The 23,076-nt window shown below is 39.7% G+C and overlaps 1 protein-coding gene across 1 annotated transcript in view; it reads left to right on the plus strand.

Moving 5' to 3' along the window:
* The first annotated feature begins 5,704 nt into the window (after window positions 1-5,704).
* SLC7A2 (solute carrier family 7 (cationic amino acid transporter, y+ system), member 2) overlaps window positions 5,705-23,076 on the plus strand; it is a 43,576-nt gene continuing 26,204 nt past the window's right edge. The window contains 7 exon segments of the mRNA XM_011979593.1: window positions 5,705-5,802; window positions 10,170-10,567; window positions 11,289-11,444; window positions 15,589-15,754; window positions 17,216-17,349; window positions 18,707-18,929; window positions 21,967-22,103. Coding sequence (XP_011834983.1) covers window positions 5,705-5,802; window positions 10,170-10,567; window positions 11,289-11,444; window positions 15,589-15,754; window positions 17,216-17,349; window positions 18,707-18,929; window positions 21,967-22,103 — 1,312 coding nt within the window.

The following is a 23,076-nucleotide window of genomic DNA, read 5'->3' on the forward strand; positions in this document are numbered from 1 at the left end:
TCAGATTTATTTGAAGCCAGTATGAACTTGCAAACTTCTCTGAGCCAATAGCAGCATTTCAACAGTCTATCGAGAAGCTAACGATAAAAATCTATGCTCATGCGTTGTTGCTATGTTTTAAGAAGAACCAAATCAGAATGTGTTTTTCAAAATTCAAAATGTAGTTTCAAAAGTGACCATTTTATTTCAATAAATGACTTTTCCGCAAAACCGTAAATCCCAACACAGTATCCCTCTAAATTTCTTGAACTTGAACTAAAAATGAATGTGAAATCTGGTTAAATTCCATTTCTGCCACAGTTGAAGGAATTTTGCCTAGCATTGAGACAAAAGTGGTTGAATTCTAACAATTAATTAAATTAGGTAAGTTTTACGGGGTGGGTGCAGGGCGGTGATTTGAAAGGGATGCACTTTGGCTCTGTTTGGAAAGAGAATAATTAGAGGAAACCAGTGTTCTAAAGTATTTCTCAGCTCTTTGCTTTTAGACAAAAAGCTTTCTTATACTCCACTACCCTCCTGGTCCGTGCACATACTTCTGGTATCTTTGATCTGAAAGTCAGCTACTAATGCAGAGAAAAGTGAAGCTCGCTTCCCAAACACAGGCTATTTATTTAATTTTTAGTTCCAGAGTATATGGGCAGGATGGGCACGTTTGTTCCGTATGTAAACGTGTGTCGTGTTGGTTTGCTGCACCTACTAACCCATCACCTAGGTATTAAGTCCCACATACATCAGCTGTTTATCCCGATGTTCTCCCTCCCCTCACACCACCCCCTGACAGGCCCAAGTGTGTGTTGTTCCCCTCCCTGTGTCCATGTGTTCCCATTGCTCAGCTCCCACTTATAAGTGAAAACATGTGCTGTTTGATTTTCTGTTCCTGCATTATTTTGCTGAGGATCATGGCTTCCAGCTTCATCCGTGTCCCTGCAAAGGACATGATCGCGTTCCTTTTGATGGCTGCGTAGTATTCTATAGTGTATATATACCACATTTTCTTTATCCAGTCTATTATTGATGGGCGCAGGCTGTTTAAAAAGGGCAGCAGGAACATGGTTCCATCCAGGTCTTCAGGATTTCCTTGGCATCCTCGAGTTATCTCTAATTTATGTGGACAGTGGATTCAAAGTGGAATTAAGGTAATATTGAGTGGTTTGCTTTTTAAACAACAGTTGTGCTCATCTTCTTACAGTTTCTCTGGGAAGTGGTTACCCGTTTGTAAGGATGAGCAGTTCGGACCTCTGTCATCACAGCAGATAACTACCCTGAAATTCAACAGCATTTAGCAGAGGATCACTGAATTGTGGCAAGATTTGATGGACAGTGTCAAAGACTTAGAGATTGAATCTTCAGTAAGCTAGAAAACCCACTCATGTAAACTCACTCGTTTACTTTGTTCCATGAAAATATGCCGAATATTACTCTGTTTGGAATTCTGACAATTCAAGGAGCTTGCTGTGGAAATTTTAGTTGTATTCTAGAATCATATATTTAAAGTCTGTATGTGTTTGCTTTTTCAGTTTTAGAACAGGCATGCAAGCTTCAAATGGAAAAAAAAAACACAAAGACAAAACAGAACCCTCCTTGCACAGAGTTATACTGAAGTCAATCTGACATAATTTGTTGATTCTCTGTTATCTGTAAACTATATGACATGTAAAGTTAACGTTTTAACTTCGGAGTGAAATAGGAGCTCCATAGTCTATTGAAATAGGAGCTCCATAGTCTATCACCCAGCTTACAAATCCATGTGTCCCTTCCCACTCATCGTCTTCCTTGACTCTCAAGGTGGAAAAGCTAAGCTCCGTTGTCCACCCGTATCTCTTCACCCTACCGCCCTTCCCCTAGAGCAGCTCAGAGTCCCTTGTGCCTAGATTATTCCAGTAGCCTGTTTAGCTTTTTCCTTATCTCCTGTCTTGATCTTTCTCATCCCCTGTTTATAATAACAGTCAGAATGATGTTTCTCAAATTCTACGTCTGCCTTAAAGTTCTCAGTGATTTCCTACTGCCCCCAGGGTCAACTTCAAGCTCCTTGCACAGCCTAGGGACCCTTCTGCTTAGCTCTGCTTACCTCTGGCTTCCCCATCCCTAAGCTCTATGTGGAGCTTTACTCTTGCCGGGAACTCTGCTTAGAACACTTGTATCCCCACCACCCCCTCCCGCCCTCCTTCTCACTGAGCTTTCAGATGCCTAAATTTAACTCATCCAAACATAGCTGTCTCCAGGAAGGCCTCTCTAACTACCTGAATCCCTGTCACAGTCAGAGTTAGGAGCCCTTGCAGTGCTTTGCCTCCCGTATGCACAAGCATAGCTGTCTCATATTGCAATGGCCATCATGTGTGTGCCTGTGCAACTGCGGGTGGCACGAGGGAAGAAATGGGGCAGCCTATTTATGGTTGTTTCAGGGCCTGATAGGGTGCCTCAAGTATTTGGGGTAACGAATAAAGTAGTGGAAGTATTTATAAGAAATTTACATTTTTGGCCGAGCGCGGTGGCTCATGCCTGTAATCCCAGCACTTTGGAAGGCCAAGACAGGTGGATCACTTGAGGTAGGGAGTTCGAAACCAGCCTGGCCAACATGATGAAACCCTGTCTCTGCTAAAATACAAAAATTAGCTGAGTGTGGTGGCGGGTGCTGTAGTCCCAGCTACTTGGGAGGCTGAGGCAGGAGAATCGCTTGAACTCGGGAGGCAGAGATGGCAGTGAGCCGAGATCACACCACTGCGCTCCAGCCTGGGTGAAAGAGGGAGACTCCATCTCAAAAAAAATTTTTTTTTTACATTTTTTAACAAAAGATAACCCACTAACATTCAAGTCTTAAGTGTTGTAGAGACTTCTCTGATTGAGGAATTTTAAAAAACCTTCTCCAATATGGTAAAATATTCCCAGTGCTTCCCTTGATATGCTTTCCTCCATTAGGTGAATTATCGCTCTGCCACTAGCTTACTTCTATAATTCATTGGCCAAAAAAAAAAAAAAAAAAAAAAAAATTTAAATGTTTTTAATAAGTACTATAGAGCCCTTGTTTCCTATTCCTGGGGCCTTAACTAGCTCTTACCTGCTTCTCATTCCAATAGTGGGCATTGGGAGAAATGGCGTTACCGATAATCCAGATTGGTTGTGTGTATATCTAAAAAGAAAAGATTTTCTGGCCGGGTGCAGTGGCTCACGCTTGTAACCCCAGCACATTGGGAGGCCAAGGAAGGAGGATCACTTGAGGTCAGGAGTTTGAGATCAGCCTGGCCAACATGGCGAAAACCTGTCTCTACCAAAAATACAAAAAAAAAAAAAAAGTAGCTGGGTGTGGTGGTGGGTGCCTGTAACTACTTGGGAGGCTGAGGCAGGAGAATCACTTGAACCCGGGAGGCGGAGGTTGTAGTGAGCCAAGATTGTACCACTTCACTCCAGCTTGCGCCCCCTCCCCCGCCCCCTGCAAAAAAAAAAAAAAAAAAAAAAATTCTACCTTATGTCAAGCTATTTTTTTCAAGGAGAGAGTACATACATCTGTGGGTAAAGGGCAGAACTAATGCAGGTTAAACACTTTAAGTACCGTATTGGAAAGTGAACAAATTTGAGTTATTCTACCATGGAAACCACCTTTTGGAAAGAAGAGGAATTCTCAGGAAATGTAGCAGAAATGGCCGAAGGTAGCAGATTGGAAGAGTTGACAGTGGGAGTAGAGTGGGGTGAAGCAGGCTCACTTAGTACACCATCTTGACCTTCGCCAGTAGCTTCTGGTTTCAAGGAACAGAGACCACTCTAAATAGCCGAAGTGCCCAAGAGGTGTGTCCAATCCATGTCAGGGAATCTCTCACACACAGCATTAGAAGCGCAGCAAGGCCCGGGGGGGACAGAAAAGCTCCCCAGGCTCGTCTTTCCCTGCCTCCCTGCTGGGGCAGCTGCCTTTCCCAACTCTGCCCTGCTCTGAATGACCATAGTATGGCTTATTGTATTTATTTATTTGTTTTCAGATGGAGTCTCGCTCTGTCACCCAGGCTGGAGTGCAGTGGCACGGTTCTCACTGCAACCTCTGCCTCCCGGGTTCAAACAATTCTTCTGCCTCAGCCTCCCGAGTAGCTGGGACTACAGGCGCGCAATACCATGCCTGGCTAATTTTTGTATTTTTAGTAGAGATGGGGTTTCACCATATTGGTCAGGCTGATCTCAAACTCCTGACCTCAAGTGCTCCTCAAGCCTCCCAAAGTGCTGGGATTACAGGCATGAACCGCTGTGCCCAGTCCCCTCTGTGTGGCTTCTACTGCCAGCTTGTGGGTTTCTGCACCTTGTCAAGCTGGTCCCCAGTGTGTGTGACTTCAGCCTGCACTGGACCATTTGACCAACTCGGTTATTTTGTGCTTAAGAGCTTTAAGAACATCTAATTGAGCATTCCCAGCCTTTGACTGTTTAACCCTGAGTCAGGTGTCTCTCTGGTCCAGTGATCTGTGGCTTGGGAGTGTGAAGACAGTGCTGTGGGGAGGGTAGGAGGCAGTGGTGGAATCCCAGGTAAGGTAAAAAATTAAGGAAAGGGCCATTCCTCATGTTTGCCATGGCACATAGAAGGTGACAGGTCCTAGCAGCTTGGGGAGAGGGAACAGGTTGTACCCACTGGCAGTCAGAGTGACATACTAGCCAAAGATTGCTGAAGACCTTGTGGGCATGGGCATCCGCCTGGTGCCCAAGCCTGCCACCGAGCTCTGGTCGGGAATGCAGAGTGCTGACTGGGCAGGGACTCCAGTTACCAAGGTGCCAAGGGCTTTGCCTTCTTCGGTTTTTGCTGCTTCTGTTCTCTAAGCCTAAACACAAAAGTTGGATGCTTCATTTAATTTTTTTTTCTGCATCTCTTTGAGCTAACTACGTATGCCTTATTCCCACTGTAATGTTGCTTTTACTAAAGTGAAATGGAGTCACATATTTGGAAGCACCAGCTGTCTTTACATAGACTTCCCAGAATTCTCTATCAGCCCTTTATTTGTTGAATGTCTTTAGGAAAAATGCTTGCCTGTGTCTGGATTCTGTATCAGAAAATTTGAAATAATATGTTTTTAGTCTAACTTCCTGGCAGTACTGATTTGGTATAAAAGGGGAGAAAATATCAATGTTATTACTACAGTGGTTGTAACTTTGTAGTGGCTTCAGTTGCGTTTTTCGTTTTTGCCTGTGTCTACACTCGCATGCACTTCTCTGGAGAAAACCCTGGAGGAAGAAATGGTTCAGAAAACTTGATTTGGAGAAAAGGTAAGTTTTAGACCCAATAAAAGTGAAGTGAATATGGAAGAGTGTTTTGTTTTTCCAGAAAAATTCAGGCTTAAGTGTTGAATGCAAAGGTTTGTGGTTTCTGTTTTTGCTAATCAAGGCTGAACAGTTACCACTTGTGATAGTCTTTTATCCTACATTATACGTCTGATGAATTTTTAAAGAAATTTATCTCTCAAAACTTAGCAAAAAGAATAAAAGTCAATAAATCCATGGTATTATGGCTATATCTTTTCCCCTTTACTGCATTATTTAACCCACATTATAATTTGAAAATTTATCTTGGAACTTTAACGTTGTAGATTGCAAAATAAAAAATAAAAAATAAAAAAAAAATCTAGGGCAAAAACAATGCAGTAAAGATCCCTACTTATCTATGTGATGTAATTACCTTTTTTCCCATCAGTCCTAAAACAGAAAGAGCAGATGTCTCACCACGAAACTAGCAAATGGAATGAAGAAAGAAAAAATTGGTTATAATTTGGACAAACTAATTTGTTGAGGGTTTATTGGAACACCTGCCCCACTGGCTTGCGCCAGCTAGTTTCTCCTGTAAGATTTATTGTCAGGGCCTGGGATACTGATATAGAAGATTAAGTTTGAAATGTCAACCTTTACTTAGGGGAGGAAGGGAAAAATTCGTTTCTAAGTGACTCAATGCAACATCAAACTTTTGAACTACAGTGAGAATCCAGGATCAACTTGTGACTATGACTGGCAGATTTGAAAAGATTTCTGGGGGTCGTTGAAAGGAAGTTTGCTCTCTTAATGTCATCAGGGTTAGGGATTTACTAGACCTAAAATTCTGTGCTGTCAAGTTGATGGCCTGGCCTGAAGAAGTTTTAGAAGGAGGTAATTTCAAGTTGCTGAGGAAGGAATTTAGCTTTTTGGCAAGAATTAATAGGGCTTTATCAAGGAATAAGGTGCCTAGAAATGGTCATACTTAAGTTTGGGGCAGAATGGGGGTGGGGGCTAAGAACGATCCACATGTATCATTGGACTCATGAAAATCATTCAGAGACTTTTCTGCAGCACAGCATATTGCTAGTTCCTTCCAGCCCTCCCTTCGCTAATTCTGTTTTCTAATCTAAGCTAATATGCACATACTTGTCTTCCTCAAGAGACGCCACTGTCTCAGCAATTAATAAAATACTTGCTTATCGAAGAAAGATATATATTTCTGGGATTGCCAGAATCACTTGTGACCTCATAGGGATATTGATTAGAGCCTTATATTCTAAGGCCAAGGATATGGGTGTGAGTTTTGTACGGGCCTGTTCCCAAAATCTGCATCATTTTTCTTCTACTACATGCATGTAGGTTTCTTATTAAATATGAGTCCTTGGTCACAGTAGCAATAACTGACAGTGGTTCCAACAGTGCACATCATCTCCTGGAAAAGCAAAGTCTGTGCCCTCCAGAGTAAAGGAATCACCTCCAAAACCCCTGCATTTTATCTCTGCGTTTGTATTTGTTGTGTAAGTGGGAGGGATGTTTTTTTTTTGGGCAGTGAAGGTCCTCTGTAAAAATGAGAGTAAGATGGTCATAACCATTTCACATAGGGAACGTATCTTTTTTTAAATGTTGAATAAGTTTTAAAAACTTCAAAAATATGTACATACCACATTATATCACTAATATTAGACACAATTTTTTTTCTCATTCTCTTGTTGCCACACTATTTTCATATATCAGTGTGTCTCGACAAAAGCGTATTTTACAAAAGTACGAGATTCACTTTCGTCGTCTACGAAGCACTGCATGATACACCTGCTAGAACTCAATAAATGTTTGTTTAATAGTGACTCATTAAATTGACCCAATATGTTTGTTCCTTACTTTTCTCCCATCCCATTATACTCCTACAAAATTAGTTCTGTGTTGTGGCTTTTGCAATCTGTGTTTTACCAGGCTGTGCGTAGTTGAGATTGTTTGCAGAGGACATTGAGTAACCTGCCAGTTCTGAGAAGTTTCTGACGTATGCTTTTCTAATTACTCAAAAGCAAATGAATGCTTGACAAATGAGATCGTTGTCTTTTTTCCCCAGAGCAACATAGAAAACCTGACTACACATAAAATATTTTTCATCTTTAATGGGAAAGAAGTATTTTGCCTACACAGACCTCCCCGCAACCCCTCCAAAAAAGAAAAAAAAAAATAGGAAAGAATCAGTAGAAATCATATCTTATCTGATTAAAGCTGTGCATTTCTATAAGCAGTCCTGCTTCCTGTGTAATCTGGAGTGAATTAAATTCAATTTCATATTGAAGAGATGACCATCACTAATTTATTCATTTTGGGTAACTTAATAATAAAACATTTTCAAAGGAGGTTTGTTTATTGGTCGACTTGCTTATTCTTTTCTTTTTATGCTGTTTTTCCTTTAGAAATTTCACAAATAACATCATAATCATAGTACCAGGAAAAAAGGATTTGAAAAAAGTTTACCCACAATCCTGTTAGCCCCCGAATCTTTCCTTGGTTTTCCTTGCTTCCTTCCAGATCCTTTCTCTTTAAATATGCAATAGTTGTAGAATTTATGTCTTTTACTCATAAAAGTCAAGGTTAATTCAGTCCTCCACCATAGGCATGTTTTATGTGGTTAAATGACAAATGGATATGCTGCACTTTGTTTATCAGTTGTGTTCCCAAAGTTGTATATGACATGTCCCATTTTCACGTGATCTTAAATCATTAGTGAACTTCAGTGTGTCTTTGTTTCTGAGCACTTTTCAGTTGGCCGTGGTCCCTAATCCTTGGTCTTTGTGCATCTCTGTATAAAAATGCTTAAATATTACAGAAGCTCAGCATTTAGTAACTACCTTTCCCATCCCTCCTGACCCCCTCGGTTGGCCTTTATGTAACTTCCACTTTTTACTTCTCAGTTCTTTTTAAGCAGAACACTAATCTTCTAGCTATATGAGAACGGGCTATTTAAGGGTTAGCCAGGGGTAGAAATTGATATACATTTGATTTATGGAAGTGTTGATAGTTTTGACTTTGAAAACCTGACTATTGGTAAAACTGGAGGTGTCAACATATTTGCAGATTTTCCCACAAGCGTTTGTGAAGTGTCACGCTTTGGCACTCTGTCGGGTGGCACAGAAGATACTGAAGATGTGTAAAAGTTTATTTTTATCATCGAGGAATGTGTCACCTATTTTTTAATTTCTCCTTAGGCTTTTCTTCATATTCTTTGACTTACCTGCTTTCACTATTGGAATCTTGTATTTATATTTATATTGATGTGTGGATAATGTTCCTCAGTTATTTCCTAATCTGCTAAGTTATATGTTTCGGTAGACAATTGCATGTACAGCTCTTTCATTTTTAATATTTCTTTTGCATATAAGTTGTACATATTCATTGGAGACAAATTAGAAGTAGGTATTAGCAATATAATATATGAAATACAGAGATGAACCCATCTTCTAAATATAATTACTCTTAATATTTTGATATGTTTTGCTTTAAGCCTTTTTACTGTAATATATGCCTATGTATTTTTTCTTAACTAATATTCTTATCTTGTTTTGTAACCTGATGTTTTTTCAGTGTTAGATTGTTTAGGCTTGCAGGAGGTGGGGAGTGTGACTTTTTGTCTACTTTATTCATTCCATTTTTAAAAGAACGTAGAATAATATTTGGCATGGACTTTGGACTTACTTATTTAGAAATCTGAAATATAATAAACTTGTGTATTTTAGTACAAATTCATACTTAAAGCATGGTTGAATGGCAGTTTTAGATTTCAGCAGACTTTGAGAGGTGATTTTTAAAAAATTCTAAAAGTTCACATTTGCTTCACATTCATTATTTAAAATGAAAACAGAGAAGCTCACACATGCTTGATAAATCCGGAGAATACGAAATGATTAAGTTTTTATGTGCTTTTAGACGATAGCTAAGTCCTGTAAGGCTAGAGACCCCATCTATGTAAGACATCATTCTACACATATTCCCAGCACAATTCCTGGGATTTAGTAAGGCCTGAAAAATCTGGGCCAGGCATGGTGATTCATGCCTGTAATCCCAGCACTTTGGGAGGCCAAGGAGGTAGGATTGCATGAGCCCATGAATTCAAGACCAGCATGGGCAACATAGTGAGACCCCATCTCTACAGAAAATAAAAAAGTTACCTGAGCATGGTGGCACATGCCTGTGGACCCAGCTACTCAGTAGACTAAGGCGGGAGGATTGATTGAGCCCAGGAAGTTGAGACTTCAGTGAGCTATGTTCATGCTACTGCACTCCAGCCTGGCTGACAGAGTGAGACCCTGTCAAAAACAAAAAAAAAAGAACCTGAGTTAAATGGATAGTTGAAGTACAGATGGACAGAACCTAAAAGATGAGGCAATTCACTCCCTTCCTTGTAGTGAGAACGAAATTACCCATCTCTGAAACATATTTCTATCAGCATATCCTTTGAAAATTTTTAGCTTGAACATGGTGGCTCACACCCATAATCCCGAGGCTGAGCTACTCCAGAGGCTGAGGTGGGAGGACTGTTTGAGCCCAGGAGGTTGAGGCTGCAGTGAGCCAAGATTGTGCCACTGCCCTCCAGCCTGGGCAACAGAGTGAGATCCTGTCTCCAAACAAAAACAAAAACACGAAATTATAATATGCGAACAAGAATGGCAAATCTTTTTAATCACCCAAGGCTGCTATATTCCTTTGCTTGCCACATAAGCCTTTTATTGCAGTCTCTTATAAAGGGACATGTATCTACAGGAAATTGAACTGCAGGAAATTCGAGGCTCTGGTTATTAAACCTTCCTTCTGACTGTTCTGGGTCACTGCATCTCTTCTAACAAGTGAAACGCACACACAGCCTCGCTCTAATTGTGCCTGGAAGCTGGGTCATCAAAGGGAGGGATGATGATTCCAGATCAGCTTCTAACCTCCTCCCTTCTGCTCAGGTTGCCTTCATCAGACGTCACAATGATTCCCTGCAGAGCCGCGCTGACCTTTGCCCGATGTCTGATCCGGAGAAAAATCGTGACCCTGGACAATCTAGAAGACACTAAATTATGCCGCTGCTTATCCACCATGGACCTCATTGCCCTGGGCGTTGGAAGCACCCTTGGTGCTGGGGTTTACGTCCTCGCTGGGGAGGTGGCCAAGGCAGACTCGGGCCCCAGCATCGTGGTGTCCTTCCTCATTGCCGCCCTGGCTTCGGTGATGGCTGGCCTCTGCTATGCTGAATTTGGGGCCCGTGTCCCCAAGACGGGGTCTGCGTATTTGTACACCTATGTGACTGTGGGAGAGCTGTGGGCCTTCATCACTGGCTGGAATCTCATTTTATCATATGTGATAGGTATGTTTCAAAAAGAAGTCAAACGTGTGGAATGGAAGAATTCGCAGCCCTGTGTCACAGCCCTTAGGTTCAGTTGTAGGTGTTGGGTACATCACTTGATGTCTGTGTGTCTCATTTTTGTCATCTCTAAAATGTCTCCTCCTAATTACAGAATTTCCTGGAGTTTTTTTAAGACAGTCTCACTCTGTCACCCAGGCTGAAGTGCGGTGGCGTGAACTCGGCTCACTGCAACCTCGGCCTCCAGGGTTCAAGCGATTCTCCTGAGTAGCTGGGATTACAGGCACCTGCCACCATGCCTGGCTAATTTTTTGCATTTTTAGTAAAGACGGAGTTTCACCATGTTGACCAAGCTGGTCTCGAACTCCTGACCTCAGGTGATCCACTCACCTTGGTCTCCCAAAGTGCTGGGATTGCAGGTGTGAGCCACGGCACCCAGCCACACAATTCTGTGATTTTTGCTTCATCTTTGACTATGCCTCTTAATGGACTTGCAGACTTTTTAAGTTACAATTCCTTATTGCAAATAAAATTACCACATTCCACAGTTATGGATTTGAACATTTGATGACTATTGCATGATTATAAATATCCAGATACTGTATATGTGATTAAAATTTTTAATCTTTTGTGAACTCATGTTTATCCTGTAATAGAGTAGCAAACAATGCTATATGTTAATTTGCCCCTAGTGACTTCGTATCCTCTGTTCTGTTTTGGGAAGGTACGTCAAGTGTTGCAAGAGCTTGGAGTGGCACCTTTGATGAACTTCTTAGTAAACAGATTGGTCAGTTTTTGAGGACATACTTCAGAATGAATTACACCGGTCTTGCAGAATATCCTGATTTTTTTGCTGTGTGCCTTATATTACTTCTAGCAGGTAAGAAAACCAGTTATGCCTCTCCCCAGGATGAGCCACACTATTTGTCTCAGGAAAATAGGTTACTTCTGAATTTGGGGCCTGAGTTCCCAAGACAAGGTCAGTATATTTATACATTTATGTTACTGTTAGACATCTGTGGGGTTTATCACTAGCTGGAATCACATTTTAACCTAAGTCTAAATTGTGTGCAGTGGTAAAAATAGCGCTTCTGAGTAAATGGCACCTGGTACACACTAAATAATAGGATGAGGACATTGATTTTTTTAATAATTAATTGCAGGTTTGCAGGAATAGCGGTGGTTTCAGTAAGGAAGAATGTATACTTTCTTGGCATTGTTTCATCTTACTAGATACAACTAGGGATATTTGCAATTTCTAGAACAAATTCTGTTTTTCTGACATCCTTCATCTATATAACATAGGCCTTTGGTTGTAAAGGAAGCAAGTTCAAATCACCTGTCATTTTGTAATGTTGACATTATATAGACAAACATACTTAGTACTAGGATTTTTCAGTTTTTGTCAGTATGGTAGCACAGTGGTTTTAAGAGGCACAGGAATTCGAATAACCAGATTTCGATCCTGCTGTGCCACTCACTCCCTTTAGAACATAGAACAGTTTATATAATCTTTCCCTCACTCAGTTTGCTCATACATAAAAGGAGGTATCAGTGTCTGCCTCCTTCAGCCTTCTCATCTGGTTCCTAGTAAGCACTCACATGGTGGTCAATTCTATTTCATAGGCATAGCTAATCCCTGCTCTGTCTCCTTATATTTGCTTTAACTGTTTAAACATTTTCTTTTTTTTTTTTTTTTTTTGAGATGGAATCTGACTGTGTCACTCAGGCTGGTGCGCAGTGGTACTACAACCTCTGTCTCCCGGGTTCAAGCAATTCTTCTGCCTCAGCCTCCCGAGTAACTGGGACTACAGGTGCCGGCCACCACGCCTGGCTAATTTTTGTATTTTTAGTAGAGACAGGGTTTCACCATGTTGGCCAGGGTGATCTCAAACTCCTGACCTCAAGTGATCCCCTCACCTCAGCCTCCCAAAGTGCTGGGATTACGGGCGTGAGCCACCATGCCTGGCCACGTTTTCTATTTTGAGTCTCATTCTTACCTGCAATCCTGCTTATACCTATCAAGGATTACACTAAGTAAAAACCGTGTCTGTTCCTACTTCTTACTTGCTTTACCCTGAGCAATCTGCCTCATGCTTTCTTGTCCGACTTTATCTCTGCTTTCTCCCTTGTTAGAAGAGTGAGACAGAAATATCTTTCTCTTTTGAAACGTTTACTAGAAAATCATATAATTTTGAAAACAGCTTTACCTTTTAAAAAGTGAATCATTAATTAAATGTTTTATATAGGGTTAGGGATAAGAACATGAACAAAGTGTATAGGTCTAAAATGTTTTGCATTTTGATTCTAACGTCAAGAGAAATTGCATCAATTGTTTTTCAACAAAGATTGATTTTTGTTTTGGTTTCTAAGCAGTCTAGCTTAGAAACAGAAACTGGTCTAGTGTTAAATTATTTACATTGTATTTTATTTATTTACATCATATTTTATTTATTTACATCATATTTGATCATTTTAATGAACTTAAAATATTCAACTCTAATCTCTAAATGATGAAAAAGCATGAAGCTATGACACAATCAGCATGTAGTTTAATTCCACGGCAAGACTCAGACCTTGGCTTATTTGTCCCATGTTCATTCACCATCATATCTTTCCTTTAATTATAGGTGAAGCTTATGTTTTAAACTCCGTCCTTAGAATCTTTGCAGATCAAAACCCCCTATTGGAAATCCCTATTCATATCGTAACACCAAATGTCTTGTGACATGAAGCAGTTATTTTACTAAAGATACACGGGAAGTGTATGCTCCGTTTAGATGAGATATTCATTGGTGTGTAATCTGCCAGTGGGAGATGAGACCTCAGAGTAGACAGTGCACATGCGCTGTTGGGAAACTTACGTGAAATATAAAGGTGGCTTTGTTATTCTCCGAGGTATATAGCAGTGGTTCCTAACCTAGCTTACAATTATGGAGTTGGGAACTGTACTGGCCATACAGCTTTCCTTTATATGGTTAATATATGATTCTAGGAATTACACAGGTAGAAGAACAAGATTCAAGTTCTTTCATCTCTGCTTAGAAAAATTTGCTTATTTGTTGCTGGGTGGTATACATATGGGGAAGAAACAAGTAAATCTGTGACATCATCTTTTCACAGCGATCATTTGCTCAATAGTAAAAGATAAACTTTCTTAGGTCCATAATTCAAATCTTATACCAGATGGGTTAAAGATATACATATGATAAATATAATTGGAAAAATACTGGAAGGAAACAAAGTAGATGTTTTGGGTTAATATTTAAGAGATTTTTTTTCAAGGTAGAAACTAAAAAGGGAAAATTTATTTTTTATTCTAATAACTTTTCTACATGTATATAATCAACAGTAAGATTAAAGGCAAAAACAAACTGGGAAAAATATGTGTTGTACATGACAGGCAGAGAGCTTATGGCATTAATATATAAATAAATTTTATAAATCAATATATTAGTCCATTTTCATACTGCTATGAAAAAATACCCAAGACTTGGTAATTTATGAAAAAAAAGAGGTTTAATGGACTCACAGTTTCACATGGTTGGGGAGGCCTCACAATCATGGTGGAAAGTGACAGAGTAGCGAAAGAACGTCTTACATGGTGTCAGGCAAGAGAGCAGGTGCAGGGGAACTGCCCTTTCTAAAACCATCAGATCTCGTGAGGTGTATTCACTATCACGAGAACAGCCCAGGGAACCTGCCACCGTGATTCAGTTACCTCCCACTGGGTCCCTCCCTTGACACATGGGGATTATGGGAGTTACAATTCAAGATGAGATTTGGGTGGGAACACAGCCAAACCGTATCGATCAGTATGAATAGAATACCCTAATAGAAAAAATAGACCCTTTAAATTGAGCCAAACTTTCCAGAGAATATTTTGATAATAGGAACCAATAGTACAGACCTTTGATGCAGTATTACCTTGCAGAAAATTATTGTAAAGAAGTAAATGGAAAGTGTAGAAAGATAGTTATAAAAGAATTATTATGTCAGTGCTATTTATAATTGAACAAACAAAGAGTGATCTAATTGTCTATAAATAAGGGATGAATTAAAAGTGCAGTACCTCAATATAGTCTAAGATTATGCAGCTGTTAAAAATGAGATTATATATTTACTGGCACAGAAGAGTGTGTGTGTATGTGTGTGTTTGTGTGTGTGTACAAAACTTGGGAGGGAAAAGCATGGTTGATCTTCTTTGTTTTTTTTCTGTGTCTTCAAAGTACTTGAATAGGAAATTGGTCACTTTTACAATCAGAATATAAAGTATTAAAATGAGAATAGGTTTAACAAAGTACTTTGTTGGCACAGTTGAAGAATTATCTTTGTTTATGTATTTTGTGTGCATGGCAGATATATGTTTTAGCGTTTACTTTTAAAAAGTTCACAACTGGGCCGGTTGTTGTGGCTTAAGTGCCTGTAATCCCAGCACTTTGGGAGACTGAGACAGGCGGATCACTTGAGGTCTGGAGTTCGAGACTAGCCTGGCCAACATGGCAAAGCCGCAACCCTACAAAAAATACAAAAATTAGCCGGATATGGTGGCACACACCTGTATTCCCAGCTACTCAGGTGGCTGAGGTGAGAGACTTGTGTGAGCACAGGTGGCAGAGGTTGCAGTGAGCCAAGATAATACCACTGCACTTCAGCCAGGGAAACTGAGCGAGACTTTGTCTCAAAAAAAGCAAAAATAGTTTGCAGCCATTTACCTTGAAATTAGATGTTACTTTACCTATCATTGGCAAAGATGGCCAAAGTTACTAGATTTATGTTTCTTAGAAAGTGTGGTGTCTTCTATGAGCACGACCTGCCTCCAAAATTGAGTTGGTTGCATTCAGAAGACCTTTCAGGATTAGGTAATTAACTAATGAGTAAGAACTAGCAGTAGAAGTGGATAGATGGAAATTAAAGATATGAATCCTGGTGGAAGAATATCCTGCAGCCCTGTATTTGCCTCAAAATGCCGTTGCCTTTCCTAAAGATAAATAAACATGGAAATGCCCTTTCTTCTTCCATAGGTCTTTTGTCTTTTGGAGTAAAAGAGTCTGCTTGGGTAAATAAAGTCTTCACAGCTGTTAATATTCTGGTCCTTCTGTTTGTGATGGTTGCTGGATTTGTGAAAGGAAATGTGGCAAACTGGAAGATTAGTGAAGAGTTTCTCAAAAATATATCAGCAAGTGCCAGGTAGAATATTTGAGATTTTTTTTTTCTCCTCCTTGTTTAAGACAATATTTTAAGTGGGTGTATTAGGTCATTTTTACTCTGCTAATAAAGATATACCTAAGACTGGGTAATTTATAAGGAAAAAGAGGTTTAATGGACTCACAATTCCACATGGCTGGGGAGGCCTCATAATCGTGGCAGAAGGTAAAAGGCATGTCTTACCTGGCGGCAGACAAGGGGAGAGAACTTGTGTGGGGAAACTTTCCCTTATAAAACCATCAGGTCTTGTGAGACCCGTTCACCATCACAAGAACAGCAAGGACCTGCCCCCATGATTCACCACCTCCCACTGGGTCCCTCCCACAACACGTGGGAATTGTGGGAACGGCAATCCAAGATGAGATTGGATGGGGACATAGCCAAACCATACTAGAGGGCATATGTGAGTTTTCTTCTAGAGCAATGGTTCTCAAATTTCTTGCTTCTGAGACCCTTCTGAGAGGCTGTTCCATTCCAAGACCACTCTTCCCAGACTCCCTTCAAACTTAAAGGTATAGGTGTGCTCCCTATGGAGCAACTTTGTGAACCCATGCACCTGCTGAGCCTCAAGCTCTGCTCCGGGTTTAGGGGAAGAGCAAGGGAAGATCCTAACCATTGGGAAAACTTGATCTTTCCCCCTAGCAGTTTGCCACTGCTAAATAACAACGAGTATTTTTGACTCCTGCATCCTTTAGTTCTTCCTTCAGGACCACCGTTCAGTTCTATTGTATTCTTTTAATGCTTTAGTAATCTTCAGACCTTGTCTTTTGGAGAATGTTTTTAGTTGCACAAAAAGACATAAGATTACACAAATACCTATTGCATGGAATGAGGTACACCTGTATGTTTGTCTTGACATATGTTGTTTAGTCTTTCCAATAAGGGAAAAAATTGGTATCCTATAAACTTACATAGTTTTTTAACATATAATAAAATATTCAGTTTCATTATTATCTATCAAGACGAGGATGTTTTGTTTCATGTTTTTAAATGTCTCCTTAGGGAATGTTAGAGACATGTACTCTGCCGTACTTGATGCTTTATGAGTTGAAGAATGGATTCTCCTAAGTATAAGCATTCATGAGAAGAGGAGGTTTCTGGTCTTTGTCGTCCCAGAGCATGGCTCATATGTGGAGTCTCTGCTCTCAACATCCTCCCTGGCTGTGGGTTCAGCTGGAGCTGGTCTGGGGCTTCTACATATGCTGTCAGTCAGCCTGTAATTGGGTGTCAGTGATGCAGGAGGGTCATTTTTAGGTACCATTGTTAGGGGCACCACCACATTCTGTAGCACAAGGTGAAGAGAGTAAGGTTTTAGTTTTATATATATCAGCTTCAAAGAGCTGATAAGCACAACCACCTTCCAAGGATATAGTCTGAGACAAGTTACCGGAAGGAGAGTTTTCTGTCAAAGTGACTTGCCACTGTGTTTGTTCTCTTTCTTAGAGAGCCACCTTCTGAAAACGGAACAAGTATCTATGGGGCTGGTGGCTTTATGCCTTATGGCTTTACAGGAACGTTGGCTGGTGCTGCAACTTGCTTTTATGCCTTTGTGGGATTTGACTGCATTGCAACAACTGGTAAGAGCAGTGTCTTGGCTCAGTGTAGAAGAATGGGTGTTCCTTGTCATGCACGAGTACGCGTGTGTGGCAGCAGAGGGTCCAGGAAAGAGAGATGGGTTTGAGATAAGAAGGGCACGAGTTCCAGACCCAGCTGTGACACGTGCTGCCAATGACAGAAAGAAAGAATGCACCTCTCTGCCCTTGGTTTCCAGTTGGTAAGTTTCGGAGAGCAATTCCTATTCCTCAGATAGTAGGAAGATTTCCTAAAATAATGCATGTGAAAAATACTTTGCAAGCTATTGATTACTTTATAAATGTTAGTCATTATTACCATCCCTAACCTTCTGTACAGAAGTGCTGTCACGTGGGCCATACATGATGATCATGTTCTTAAATGGTCTCTTCGTTAGTGGGAGAAAAAATATTGTGCCTGTTCTTTCTGTGTTATCTTATACAACATCATCATCATGCCAGAGTCACTCTCTAAATGTCTCCTCTATTTTTATGTCTTGGTATGGCCGTACAATTGACCACATTTTGAGTATTCAATCTTATTAGTGTACAAAGTATGCGGTTTTTTAAATTGAAATTAGAACTTCATACAAATAGATGAAATAACTTCATCTGAAGCCTTCATACTTAAGGGCCTACGGAATGGCACAGCAGTCATTTAATCTCTGTAGATGAATCATTTTCCAAATGGATTAAGACTGCTATTCTGTCTCTAAACACTTAACAGTGCTGATATGTTATGGGTTTTGGTTGATTGGTTGGTTTTTTTCTTTCCTGGAGATAGGAAACTGACTGGCGTGACTTCCCCTTTTCTCCCTCTGGGAATTGGTTTTTTATGTAATAAGAAAGTACCTTCAAGAATAGAGGAAATTTCATGTAAAACAGATGGATCGGCCGGTCGCGGTGGCTCACGCCTGTAATCCCAGTCCTTTGTGATGTTGAGGAGGGTGGATCACTTGAGGCCAGGAATTACTTGAGGCGGGGAGTTAGAGACTAGATTGGCCAACATGGTGCAAACCATCTCTCCTAAAATACAAAAATTAGCCAGGTGTGGTGGTGCACACCTGTGGTCCCAGCTACTCAGGAGGCTGAAGCAAGAGATTTGCTTGAACCTGGGAAGCAGAGGTTGCAGTGAGCCAAGATCACGCCACTGCACTCCAACTTGGGCAACAGAGCAAGACTCTGTCTCAAAAAAATAAAATAAAGTAAAATAAAATAAAATAGATGGACCAAGATAAGAAAAGAAAAGGGACAAAAACAGAGAAGAATTACCCTGGAGGAAAGGAAGAATTTTGCACAATTTAATTTCTTTACCTATGAATGTTTTATTAAGCATACACATCTTTTGTTTATATTTCCTTAGGTGAAGAAGTTCGGAATCCCCAGAGAGCTATTCCCATTGGAATTGTGACGTCTTTGCTTGTTTGCTTTATGGCCTATTTTGGGGTCTCTGCAGCTTTAACACTTATGATGCCTTACTACCTCCTCGATGAAAAAAGCCCCCTTCCGGTAGCATTTGAATATGTGGGATGGGGTCCTGCCAAATACGTTGTGGCAGCTGGTTCTCTCTGCGCCTTGTCAACAAGGTACATTGCGTGGCCTTTGGGGCAGGGGCTGTTTGGGATTCTACAAAGTAGTCAATGTCTTAAAAATTTGCTTTTGTCTATTTAAAAAGTATCCTAATAGAAACAAAATATTGTGCAACTTTGTATTTATTGATTAGCTTGCTCCCAATTTCCAGATAAAAATCTTAAAGGATAAACTCCCCTGCTGTTAGTTCAGAGTCAGTTTTTGAAGACAGTGATGGTCCAGGCTTCAGTAGAAATATATGTGTCATTGATACACACACACACACACACACACACCTGTGGCACATAGTCATGTATATAGGCATTATGAAACTTCAGGATTCTTGTCCTAAAATGTTTCTCCATTGGCTTTGGTGATACTAGTAGTTCTTCAGACATCTGAGAATGTATGTACAGACCTTGCGTTTGCTACACTCTGTTCGAGTAATACTGAGCCTATGTGAGTGAACACTTACGCTCTGTCTTTTAAAAATATAGTGTGCTTTTTGTTGTGAAACATGAAGACTTTTTCTTCTTAGCACCAATCAGAGTGCAGTTGGTCTGGAAATAGAAATTATCATTCTTAAATAAATGGTGGCAATTCATATAAATATGTGAAGAGAAAAGGGTCATTGAATCCCAAGTTTTCAGATTCTCAGTAGCTGCTTGTTTGAATACTTTAGAACTCATTTCCCAGGTTTCCTGAGCTACCCTCATTTCAATTAACATATGATTATGCGTAAGATATTTCGTTCTCGTTTTTTATCCTGCCATACGGTAGAAGAGTCTTGCAAAGAGAAAATTAATCTTTTTTACCAGATTAGTAATTTTTTAACTGAAAATAAGCTTCTAAAAGTCTGAAACTAGAAAAAGAAGTCTTTTAGTGTAATTCACCAGCCTAACTTTATTTTTCCCCTTCAAACTCCCTTTTGTTTTCTATGTATTAAGAAAGTACCTTCAAGAATAGAGGAAATTTCATGTACAATTTTAAATTGAAATTTGAACTTCCTACAGATAGTCTTTTCTTTAATTACATATCATTAAGACAATATTAAGTAGCAATTAGACGCTCTTGGTTTCTCAGCCATCTGCTAGTGTTGAGGTTTATTTATTTATTTGAGACAGGGTCTCGCTCTGTCAAGCAGGCTGAAGTGCGGAGCATGATCATAGTTCACTGAGGCTCGAACTCCTGGGTTCAAGTGATCTCCCCAGGTCCACCTCCTGAGTAGCTAAGATACAGGCACGTAACACCACACCTGGTTAATTTTTTATTTTTTACAGAGACGAGGTCTCGCTAAGTTCCCCAGGCTGGTCTTGAACTTCTGGGCTCAAGCGATCCTCCCACCTCAGCCTCCCAAAGTGTTGGGGTTACAGGCATGAGCCACCACACCCGGCGTTGAGGTTTATTTTGAATAGCTTCAAGTAATTTCCAAAGTCTGAACTCTGAAGATACCACGCCCCCATGACCTTAGAAGGGATGGGCAAAGATTCATCTATGGCCAAGCTCAACAGAGCCTTATTAAAGATAAAGAAGGGCCAGGCATAGTGGTTCACTCTTGTAGTCCCAGTACTTTGGGACACCAAGTAGGGAGGATCACCTAAGGCAGAGAGTTCAGGACCAGCCTGGGCAACATAGCAAGGCTTGGTCTCCTCAAAAAATTCAATAAATTAGCTGAGCATGGTGGCATGTGCCTTTAGTACCAGTTGCAGTTACTTGAGAGACTGAGGTGGGAGGATCACTTGAGCCCAGGAGTTTGAGGGCACAGTGAGCTAGCTATGACTGTACTACTGCATTCCAGCCTGGGTGACAGAGTGAGACTCTGTTGCAAATAAAATAAATGAATAAGAAGGATTTTTAAATAAAATACTTTTTTGTTTTCTCTTACGTGGTTATTTTTCACAACTAAGTAATGTGTGAAATGGTGCAGCTAGTAAACAAAAGTAATTCCGAGCATCTCAAGCAAAAACTGTCTTACTAAACTTCAGTTGCTAACTTTTCATTGTGGTCCCCTGTGTATACTACATTTACATAAATTGATCCTCTTTGCCTTTTTCTACCTTGATTATCTTATGATGCTGGGGATTATTACTAACTTGATCCAAGATCAGGGTGTATGAGAAAAAATACTGGTACAATAAATGCAAAAAATACATCATTATTGAATAAAGGTTGCAACTATTGCTTATGAAATAAAATTACTTAGTCTTTTCTTTAATTACATATCAAATTAATATTTTTATTTTCTAAATAAAATTATTTAGTCTTTTCTTTACATATCAAATTAATATTTTTATTTTCTAAGTTGTTGCTGCTAAAAATGTCTTAATAATATTGGTTTGATTAAGTCTTAATTACTTAGTTTTAATTTGGTAGTAATTGTGGGTAAATACAAATTACTTGTAATATTGTTTTTAGTCTGGTAATTTTGCTGGGTACTACTTATCTGTAACAGAATAATGAATACCACAATGGTAAATATTAGCAAATTTTTTTAAATGCCCTATCATAGTGCATTTAAAAACAATGTGACATAATTATTAATATAAATAATATGACTTCATAATTGCAAATGTCATGCTGAATATTATACAATTATTTTATTTCCGTTCGGGGATGTAATCTTGCATGAATGTTTGCCATACTGCATGTGTTTGCTTTTTATTCAGTCTTCTTGGATCCATTTTCCCAATGCCTCGTGTAATCTATGCTATGGCGGAGGATGGGTTGCTTTTCAAATGTCTAGCTCAAATCAATTCCAAAACGAAGACACCAATAATTGCTACTTTGTCATCGGGTGCGGTGGCAGGTGAGAGAGAGTTGACTTTTCTTAAGAAACGGGGGATCTTTATCATCAAGGACTCTGCGTTAAAAATACAAAGCTAGGTGGTTTTCTGTTTTGATTTACAAGAAGTTCAGTCACTTTTTTTGTGAATGTTTCCTATTTTGAATTTTTTTAGTTCTGCATTTTCGTGTGTCCAGTCTTTACCTGTGCATACCTGTCTAGAATAATCCTTAAAATAACTCATGTGTGAATTTTGAATTTTTCTGTTCTAGTCTTCTGGGCTCTATGTTCCCTTTACCCCGAATTCTGTTTGCCATGGCCCGGGATGGCTTACTGTTTAGATTTCTTGCCAGAGTGAGTAAGAGGCAGTCACCGGTTGCTGCCACGTTGACTGCAGGGGTCATTTCTGGTAAGCTTTACAGACTTAGGCTTCTTGAGCATTGGACTGGAACATTTAATTCGCATGCATGGACTTAGAAAGAGGGTCTGCATGCTGTGCATGTAAGTTAAAAAAAAAAAACCAAAATCACTGGTAAATTAGCGTACGGGCATTGGGATTAACAATGAAAATTGTGGTGGCGGTGGTATACTGAAGTTCATTCTTAATTGACCCTTTGGGATTTTTTTTTTTTTTTTTTTTTTACTATTTTGTTATTCTAATGTTTTGGACGCTGACAAGTAGAAGCAGGATTATAACGGCTCTCCACTAAATATCATGAATTGCTTTTCTGATGAACTAGCACACAAAATTATATCATTGATACCTAAAGTTTCGATTAAGGAATTCTGGCTTAATTTTTGAAATATTAATTTTAAAAGAATGATTGTTTGGTCTAGGATATACGTTGAATATTGCTAAAGGACCATAGGATTTTTTAAATGCTAAGCTTTACCTGTTATTAATAAGAAATGTCCAAGATAATTTATGCTTGGGTGTTGTGATCAGTGTCCTCAGTATGGTGGGCATCCTTGTTCCCAGGGCCATCGTAGCCGTCTAACAGTTACGAATGTATATATCCTCTCCAACTCCATCAGGAATCGATTTTCCCTTTCAACAGTTTTGGTACTTAAATTATGTTCAGAAAATCCAGATTACTAGTCTTTTGGCACATCTTAATATCCATGTAAAATACCTTTGGCCAGATTCTTATCTCATGCAGAAAATTTCAGTGAGATTCTAGATCCAGACAATGACCTTAAAGGTACCGTTACAGGAAGCAAAAGAAAGACTTTAGCAAACTTTATACGTAAAATAACGAACAATCTTGGCACTAGAAATTCAAACCAAAGTGACAATTTCGTTGAGGCTCTGAATTGTTGGGAAATCAGGTTAGAAAAAGCTACTGCTTCATTCTGTGTAAAATGGATTTTTTTTTTTCAGG

This window comes from Mandrillus leucophaeus, unplaced genomic scaffold (genome assembly GCF_000951045.1).
Source record: "Mandrillus leucophaeus isolate KB7577 unplaced genomic scaffold, Mleu.le_1.0 Scaffold204, whole genome shotgun sequence".
NCBI classification, from domain to species: domain Eukaryota; kingdom Metazoa; phylum Chordata; class Mammalia; order Primates; family Cercopithecidae; genus Mandrillus; species Mandrillus leucophaeus.